Source organism: Babylonia areolata, chromosome 15 (assembly GCF_041734735.1).
Source record: "Babylonia areolata isolate BAREFJ2019XMU chromosome 15, ASM4173473v1, whole genome shotgun sequence".
In the NCBI taxonomy this organism is placed as follows: Eukaryota; Metazoa; Mollusca; class Gastropoda; order Neogastropoda; family Buccinidae; genus Babylonia; species Babylonia areolata.
The window spans coordinates 21665-32500 of NC_134890.1; the positions used below are offsets into that span (position 1 = coordinate 21665).

Genomic DNA, 10836 nt, shown 5'->3' on the forward strand with positions numbered 1-10836 from the left:
GAGTGAGTGACCGGAAGAGAGGGAGGGAGAGAGAGGGGGAGAGGAAGAGAGAGAGGGGGAGAGAGAGGAAGAGAGAGAGAGGGGGAGAGAGAGGAAGAGAGAGAGAGGGGGAGAGAGTGAGAGAGAGTGAGAGAGTGGAGGGAGAGAGGAAGAGAGAGAGGGGGAGAGAGGAAGAGGAGAGAGGGGGGGAGAGAGTGAGAGAGAGGGAGAGAGTGAGAGAGGGGGAGAGGAAGAGAGAGAGAGGGGGAAGAGAGAGGAAGAGAGAGAGGGTGGAGAGAGAGGAAGAGAGAGGGGGAGAGAGAGTGAGAGAGAGGAGTGAGTGAGAGAGGGAGAGAGAGGAAGAGAGAGGGGGAGATAGAATGAGTGAGAGAGAGAGGGAGAAAGAGAGGGAGAGACTGAGTGAGAGAGAGGGGGAGAGAGAGAGTGAGAGAGGGGAGAGAGTGAGGGGGTAGAGAATGAGAGAGAGAGGGAGAGACTGAGTGAGAGAGGAAGAGAGGGAGGGAGAGAGAGTGAGTGAGAGAGAGAGAGAGAGGGAGAGAGAGATGGGGGGCGGGGGGCGGAGGATAATGTAGATGTCCATTCAGCAACTAGGCCAGGACCTCAGTGTCATTGTTGGTGTGACCCAGAACACTAAACAGGTGGAAGCTCTCATAGTACCGGTGACCCCCAAGCACGGATGACACGTTCACTTTGCTCCCCTCCTCCACCAGCACCCTGTCCCCTCTCCTCCTCCTCCTCAGCCTCCTCCTCCTCTTCCTCAGCCTCCTCCGCCTTTTCTTCTTCTCCTCCTCCGGCTTCTTCGCTTCCTCTTCCGTCATCCTCCCCCTGGCCTGTGCAATGCTCTGGGTTTTCTGCGGCGGCCAGATGTGGATGGTGTCTTTGAGGCGAAACTCGGCCAAGTGACTCTGGGGGAGGTCCTTGTGTAAGGCCCCTTCCGCGCTGGACGTGTTGGAAGACGTGGAGTTGCTGTCCGCCATGACCCTGGCTTGGTGTTCCCCGCGACCTTGACCCCAGCTGTGTTGGAGGACGCTGCTGTTCTTCCGTCCTCTGCGTGTTCGGTATCTGCGGCTTCTCTTCCGGTTCCGCCTTCGTCGGCGTCTGTACCTCTTCCTGTTGACGCCTCGGTGTGCCTTCCTGTAGTGACGCCGGGAGGGGAATCTCCGGATGGCTTCGTTGGCGTCCGGAGCGTAGCTGGACCTCAGGGATGACGTCAGTCCCGCTCTGACGTCAGCTGGGTGGGAGGCGGGGCGTGGCGGGGTGTTGGCGAGGAGCGGTCCTCTGCTGAGCAGACTCAGCACCCTGTGGGGGGGTTCTGGGACGGGGACCTCTCCTCGGGGTGCTCGCCACCGGCGTCTTCATCATCTGCTCGGCGATTCCCTCCAGGTTGGCGTTGTCCGTCAGCCGTCGGGTTTTGTCGGAGAAGTTCGTTAAACGCCTGTCGGGAAAGTCCGTCAGTTTTCGGGTCCTTTCGGCGGCGGCCAAGTGGGGCATCTTCATGGGAAGGTTGTAAAAAGCGCGCTGGTTGGGCTGTTCTGTGTGTAGCGCCGCGGGGTGGTTGCCATGGTTACTGTGATGGTGATACCGGGGTTGGGGTTTTCTGAGGATCCGAGGATGGTTGTCAGGTGTTTGTAGCGGTTGTCTGAAGGTGCTCATTTCTGCCCACCTGTAGTTATTGTCGCTTCTTCCAATCGTGCCCTGTTCACTCACAGACTGTGCCGTGGTTGAACTGGCAGGTGTGAGGATGTATGGCACCCCGTAAATGTCAAAAGGCGATTCGTCATAGCTGTTCACAACACTTTGCTCCACCTGCGATTTCGTATGTGCAGGTTGAGCCTGCAAGTTGATGGGACCAACGTCACTGTCACTGTTGCTGTTCTTCACGTTGTGGTCGTAAAGACTCGTTTGGAACGGTTTCGTCGCTTCTGTAATGTGGGGCATTTTCTGAGACCCCGTGACCCAAGTCCATGTTTCCGCTGGTGGTGTCCTGTCCCTTGCTGGGTTCACTGGCGTCGGGAGTCTGACTGTCAGGATGACGTGGATCTAAGTGACGCAGTTTCTCCGGGACGGACTGTCTCGTGCTCATGGCGTCAAAGGCGACGTCATCGTCTTCTTCTATTCCAACCACGCAGATCCTTTCACATTCTTCCCTGGAACATGAAGTACATGGCTGGTTGATTTCATCCTTTCAACTACAACTACAACTAGAACTACTGCTACTACTACAGTACATGACTGATTTCATCCTTTCAACTACAACTAAAACTACAACAACTACACAGTATATGGCTGGTTGATTTCATCCTTTCAACTACAACTACAACTACACTACAGTACATGGCTGATTGATTTCATCCTTTCAACTACAACTACAACTACAGTACATGGCTGGTTGATTTCATCCTTTCAACTACAACTACAACAACTACAGTACATGGCTGATTGATTTCATCCTTTCAACTACAACTACAACTACAGTACATGGCTGGTTGATTTCATCCTTTCAACTACAACTACAACTACAACAACTACAGTACATGGCTGGTTGATTTCATCCTTTCAACTACAACTACAACAACTACAGTACATGGCTGGTTGATTTCATCCTTTCAACTACAACTACAACAACTACAATACATGACTGATTGATTTCATCCTTTCAACTACAACTACAACTACTGCTACTACTACAGTACATGACTGATTGATTTCATCCTTTCAACTACAACTACAGTACATGGCTGACTGATTTCATCCTTTCAACTACAACTACAACAACTACAGTACATGGCTGACTGATTTCATCCTTTCAACTACAACTACAACTATAACAACTACAGTACATGGCTGATTGATTTCATCCTTTCAACTACAACTACAGTACATGGCTGACTGATTTCATCCTTTCAACTACAACTACAACAACTACAGTACATGGCTGACTGATTTCATCCTTTCAACTACAACTACAACTACAACAACTACAGTACATGGCTGGTTGATTTCATCCTTTCAACTACAACTACAACTACAGTACATGGCTGGTTGATTTCATCCTTTCAACTACAACTACAACTACAACAACTACAGTACATGGCTGATTGATTTCATCCTTTCAACTACAACTACAACAACTACAGTACATGGCTGGTTGATTTCATCCTTTCAACTACAACTACAACTACAACAACTACAGTACATGGCTGGTTGATTTCATCCTTTCAACTACAACTTCAGCACATGGCTGGTTGATTTCATCCTTTCAACTACAACTTCAGTACATGGCTGGTTGATTTCATCCTTTCAACTACAACTACAGTACATGACTGATTGATTTCATCCTTTCAACTACAACTACAACTACAGTACATGGCTGGTTGATTTCATCCTTTCAACTACAACTACAGTACATGACTGATTGATTTCATCCTTTCAACTACAACTACAACAAGTACAGTACATGACTGATTGATTTCATCCTTTCAACTACAACTACAGTACATGACTGATTGATTTCATCCTTTCAACTACAACTACAACAACTACAGTACATGACTGACTGATTTCATCCTTTCAACTACAACTACAACTACAGAACATGACTGATTGATTTCATCCTTTCAACTACAACTACAACTACAGTACATGGCTGGTTGATTTCATCCTTTCAACTACAACTACAACTACAACAACTACAGTACATGGCTGATTGATTTCATCCTTTCAACTACAACTACAACTACAACAACTACAGTACATGGCTGACTGATTTCATCCTTTCAACTACAACTACAACTACAACAACTACAGTACATGGCTGGTTGATTTCATCCTTTCAACTACAACTACAACAACTACAGTACATGACTGATTGATTTCATCCTTTCAACTACAACTACAACAACTACAGTACATGACTGATTGATTTCATCCTTTCAACTACAACTACAGTACATGACTGATTGATTTCATCCTTTCAACTACAACTACAACAACTACAGTACATGACTGACTGATTTCATCCTTTCAACTACAACTACAACTACAGAACATGACTGATTGATTTCATCCTTTCAACTACAACTACAACTACAGTACATGGCTGGTTGATTTCATCCTTTCAACTACAACTACAACTACAACAACTACAGTACATGGCTGATTGATTTCATCCTTTCAACTACAACTACAACTACAACAACTACAGTACATGGCTGATTGATTTCATCCTTTCAACTACAACTACAACTACAACAACTACAGTACATGGCTGGTTGATTTCATCCTTTCAACTACAACTACAACAACTACAGTACATGACTGATTGATTTCATCCTTTCAACTACAACTACAACTACAACAACTACAGTACATGACTGATTGATTTCATCCTTTCAACTACAACTACAACTACAACAACTACAGTACATGACTGATTGATTTCATCCTTTCAACGACAACTACAACAGCTACAGTACATGACTGGTTGATTTCATCCTTTCAACTACAACTTCAACAACTACAATACATGACTGATTGATTTCATCCTTTCAACTACAACTACAACTACTGCTACTACTACAGTACATGACTGATTGATTTCATCTTTTCAACTACAACTACAGTACATGGCTGGTTGATTTCATCCTTTCAATTACAACTACAACTACTACAGTACATGACTGATTTCATCCTTTCAACTACAACTACAGTACATGGCTGACTGATTTCATCCTTTCAACTCCAACTACAACTACAACAACTACAGTACATGGCTGACTGATTTCATCCTTTCAACTACAACTACAACTATAACAACTACAGTACATGGCTGATTGATTTCATCCTTTCAACTACAACTACAACTACAGTACATGGCTGGTTGATTTCATCCTTTCAACTACAACTACAACTACAACAACTACAGTACATGGCTGATTGATTTCATCCTTTCAACTACAACTACAACTACAACAACTACAGTACATGGCTGACTGATTTCATCCTTTCAACTACAACTACAACTACAACAACTACAGTACATGGCTGGTTGATTTCATCCTTTCAACTACAACTACAGTACATGGCTGGTTGATTTCATCCTTTCAACTACAACTACAGTACATGACTGGTTGATTTCATCCTTTCAACTACAACTACAGTACATGACTGATTGATTTCATCCTTTCAACTACAACTACAACAACTACAGTACATGACTGATTGATTTCATCCTTTCAACTACAACTACAACTACAGTACATGACTGATTGATTTCATCCTTTCAACTACAACTACAACTACAGTACATGGCTGGTTGATTTCATCCTTTCAACTACAACTACAACAACTACAGTACATGGCTGATTGATTTCATCCTTTCAACTACAACTACAACTACAACAACTACAGTACATGGCTGATTGATTTCATCCTTTCAACTACAACTACAACTACAACAACTACAGTACATGGCTGGTTGATTTCATCCTTTCAACTACAACTACAGCACATGGCTGGTTGATTTCATCCTTTCAACTACAACTACAGTACATGACTGGTTGATTTCATCCTTTCAACTACAACTACAGTACATGACTGATTGATTTCATCCTTTCAACTACAACTACAACAACTACAGTACATGACTGACTGATTTCATCCTTTCAACTACAACTACAGTACATGGCTGGTTGATTTCATCCTTTCAACTACAACTACAACTACAGTACATGGCTGGTTGATTTCATCCTTTCAACTACAACTACAGTACATGGCTGGTTGATTTCATCCTTTCAACTACAACTACAACTACAGTACATGGCTGGTTGATTTCATCCTTTCAACTACAACTACAGTACATGACTGGTTGATTTCATCCTTTCAACTACAACTACAACTACAGTACATGACTGATTGATTTCATCCTTTCAACGACAACTACAACAACTACAGTACATGACTGACTGATTTCATCCTTTCAACTACAACTACAACTACAGTACATGGCTGATTGATTTCATCCTTTCAACTACAACTACAACTACAGTACATGGCTGGTTGATTTCATCCTTTCAACTACAACTACAACTACAACAACTACAGTACATGGCTGGTTGATTTCATCCTTTCAACTACAACTACAACAACTACAGTACATGGCTGATTGATTTCATCCTTTCAACTACAACTACAACTACAGTACATGGCTGATTGATTTCATCCTTTCAACTACAACTACAGTACATGGCTGGTTGATTTCATCCTTTCAACTACAACTACAGTACATGACTGATTGATTTCATCCTTTCAACTACAACTACAACTACAACAACTACAGTACATGGCTGGTTGATTTCATCCTTTCAACTACAACTACAACTACTACAGTACATGGCTGGTTGATTTCATCCTTTCAACTACAACTACAACAACTACAGTACATGACTGATTGATTTCATCCTTTCAACTACAACTACAACTACAACAACTACAGTACATGGCTGATTGATTTCATCCTTTCAACTACAACTACAACTACAACAACTACAGTACATGACTGATTGATTTCATCCTTTCAACGACAACTACAACAACTACAGTACATGACTGGTTGATTTCATCCTTTCAACTACAACTTCAACAACTACAATACATGACTGATTGATTTCATCCTTTCAACTACAACTACAACTACTGCTACTACTACAGTACATGACTGATTGATTTCATCTTTTCAACTACAACTACAGTACATGGCTGGTTGATTTCATCCTTTCAACTACAACTACAACAACTACAGTACATGGCTGGTTGATTTCATCCTTTCAACTACAACTACAACAACTACAGTACATGGCTGGTTGATTTCATCCTTTCAACTACAACTACAGTACATGGCTGACTGATTTCATCCTTTCAACTCCAACTACAACTACAACAACTACAGTACATGGCTGACTGATTTCATCCTTTCAACTACAACTACAACTATAACAACTACAGTACATGGCTGATTGATTTCATCCTTTCAACTACAACTACAACAACTACAGTACATGGCTGGTTGATTTCATCCTTTCAACTACAACTACAACTACAACAACTACAGTACATGGCTGATTGATTTCATCCTTTCAACTACAACTACAACTACAACAACTACAGTACATGGCTGACTGATTTCATCCTTTCAACTACAACTACAACTACAACAACTACAGTACATGGCTGGTTGATTTCATCCTTTCAACTACAACTACAGTACATGGCTGGTTGATTTCATCCTTTCAACTACAACTACAGTACATGACTGGTTGATTTCATCCTTTCAACTACAACTACAGTACATGACTGATTGATTTCATCCTTTCAACTACAACTACAACAACTACAGTACATGACTGACTGATTTCATCCTTTCAACTACAACTACAACTACAGTACATGACTGATTGATTTCATCCTTTCAACTACAACTACAACTACAGTACATGGCTGGTTGATTTCATCCTTTCAACTACAACTACAACTACAACAACTACAGTACATGGCTGATTGATTTCATCCTTTCAACTACAACTACAACTACAACAACTACAGTACATGGCTGACTGATTTCATCCTTTCAACTACAACTACAACTGCAACAACTACAGTACATGGCTGGTTGATTTCATCCTTTCAACTACAACTACAGTACATGGCTGGTTGATTTCATCCTTTCAACTACAACTACAGTACATGACTGGTTGATTTCATCCTTTCAACTACAACTACAGTACATGACTGATTGATTTCATCCTTTCAACTACAACTACAACAACTACAGTACATGACTGACTGATTTCATCCTTTCAACTACAACTACAGTACATGGCTGGTTGATTTCATCCTTTCAACTACAACTACAACTACAGTACATGGCTGGTTGATTTCATCCTTTCAACTACAACTACAACTACAGTACATGGCTGGTTGATTTCATCCTTTCAACTACAACTACAACTACAGTACATGGCTGGTTGATTTCATCCTTTCAACTACAACTACAGTACATGACTGGTTGATTTCATCCTTTCAACTACAACTACAACTACAGTACATGACTGATTGATTTCATCCTTTCAACGACAACTACAACAACTACAGTACATGACTGACTGATTTCATCCTTTCAACTACAACTACAACTACAGTACATGACTGATTGATTTCATCCTTTCAACTACAACTACAACTACAGTACATGGCTGGTTGATTTCATCCTTTCAACTACAACTACAACTACAACAACTACAGTACATGGCTGGTTGATTTCATCCTTTCAACTGCAACTGCAACTACAGTACATGGCTGATTGATTTCATCCTTTCAACTACAACTACAACTACAGTACATGACTGATTGATTTCATCCTTTCAACTACAACTACAGTACATGGCTGGTTGATTTCATCCTTTCAACTACAACTACAGTACATGACTGATTGATTTCATCCTTTCAACTACAACTACAACTACAACAACGACAGTACATGGCTGGTTGATTTCATCCTTTCAACTACAACTACAACTACAACAACTACAGTACATGGCTGATTGATTTCATCCTTTCAACGACAACTACAACTACAGTACATGACTGATTGATTTCATCCTTTCAACTACAACTACAACTACAGTACATGGCCGATTGATTTCATCCTTTCAACTACAACTACAACTACAGTACATGACTGATTGATTTCATCCTTTCAACTACAACTACAACTGCTACAGTACATGGCTGGTTGATTTCATCCTTTCAACTACAACTACAACAACTACAGTACATGGCTGATTGATTTCATCCTTTCAACTACAACTACAGTACATGGCTGGTGGATTTCATCCTTTCAACTACAACTACAGTACATGGCTGGTTGATTTCATCCTTTCAACTACAACTACAACAACTACAGTACATGGCTGATTGATTTCATCCTTTCAACTACAACTACAGTACATGGCTGATTGATTTCATCCTTTCAACTACAACTACAGTACATGACTGATTGATTTCATCCTTTCAACTACAACAACTACAGTACACTACACTACACTACACTATCCCTTGACCCGTGGGTGGGTCGTTGGGGCACCATGGATGACTGCCTGGTCAGCTCGCGCCACCTGCTTCGGTCCTCAGCGGCCCTTTGAGTTGTGGCAAATGGCAGGCCCGTCCACTCTTTGATGTTGTCCTCCCACCGCTTTCTCTGTCTGCCTCTCTTCCTCCTTCCTTGTACGGTAGCCTGCAGGATGGTCTTGGCTAGGCCGTCTGATCGTGTGACGTGTCCATACCAGCGGAGCTTGCCTTCCTTCACTGTGGTTAGCAGGTCTTTGAATGGGCCAATGGCGTTTTGGACTCTTCTTTTCACTTCCTCATTTGTGATGTGGTCTTTGTATGTAATGTTCAGGATCTTGCGGAAGCATCTCATTTCCAGGGCCTGGATTCTTCTCTGGAGTTCTGCAGTGAGGGTCCAGGATTCGCAAGCGTATAGAAATATTGAGAAGATGAGGGAGCGCATTAGTCTGATTTTGGACGAGAGGGAGATCTTTTTGTCCTTCCATATAGTCTTCAATCGACTCAGTGCGGCAGTAGTCTGCGCGATTCTGGACAGGACCTCTGGTTTCGAACCCTCGTCTGACACAATGGCACCCAAGTATTTGAAGGAGGAGACTTCTTCCAGTTTTTCACCGTTTACGTGCAAGTTGGACGTTACGCCTTGGCTGTTGTTGGTCATAACCTTGGTCTTCTCGGCACTGATCTCCATGCCGTAGGCTGATGATGTCTTGTCAAGTTTGTGCACGAGTTCTTCGAGTTCTTTCTCTTCTCCTGCCAGGCCATCAATGTCATCGGCAAAGCGCAGGTTGGTGATGACTCTGCCTCCAATGCTGACAGTTTCCACATGATCTTCCAGGGCGTCAGTCATGATCCTTTCAAGAAAGAGGTTGAAGAGAGTGGGAGAGAGTAGACAGCCCTGTCTGACTCCGACCGTGGTTCTAAACCAGTTACCCGTGCTACCATTGAAGAGGACTGCACTGGTTGCTCTTTCGTATAGGTTCTGTATGGCTTGGATGATGTCTTCACTGATGTTGAATTTGTGCATGGTGGCCCATAAGGCAGCGTGCCATACCCTGTCGAACGCCTTCTTGAAGTCAATGAAGACGTGGTAGAGGTCTCTTTGGTGCTGGAGATACTTCTCGCACAGCAAGCGCAGGTTGAAGATTTGTTCTGTTGTGCTTCTCCCTGCTCTGAAGCCGGCCTGCTCTTCGGCGATGATCATTTCTGCTTGCGGCTTCAGTCGGTTGAGAAGGACCTTTAGCATGACCTTGCTGGGGTGGCTGATTAGGCTGATAGTGCGGTAGTTTTTGCACTGTTGTAGATTGCCCTTCTTGGGGATTGTGATGACCAATGATTGTGTCCAGGTGGTTGGCCACTCTCCCGTCTGCAGGATCTTATTACAGATGGTGGTGAGGGCATCAATCACCGCTTCGCCTCCAGCTTGAATCAGTTCGGCGGGAATGTTGTCGACGCCAGCTGACTTCCCTGCTTTCAGTGTCTTCACTGCTGCCTCTACTTCTTCCCGAAGAATTGGCTGGCTGTCGTTGTTGGTTGATGGGGGACAGTTCAGAACTGAAGTGTCACCTTTGGTGTCATGGTTGTACAACTCGGAGCAATATTCAGTCCAGCGCTGTATGATGTCTTTTTCTTCAATGAGGCATTTCCCTGATTTGTCCTGGATGGTGCTGCCTCGTCCTTGCTTGGTTGTTGTCAAGTTTTTGACAGTTGCGTACG

General features: G+C 43.1%; 1 protein-coding gene across 1 annotated transcript in view; it reads right to left on the reverse strand.

Moving 5' to 3' along the window:
* Positions 1-1711: 1711 nt before the first annotated feature.
* The window catches only part of LOC143290345 (uncharacterized), a 15126-nt gene continuing 6001 nt past the window's right edge, over positions 1712-10836 (reverse strand). Inside the window, exon 4 of the mRNA XM_076599696.1 lies at positions 1712-2147. Within this exon, the coding sequence (XP_076455811.1) occupies positions 1862-2147 (286 nt within the window). The 3' untranslated portion in view covers positions 1712-1861. The remainder of the gene's footprint in view (positions 2148-10836) is intronic.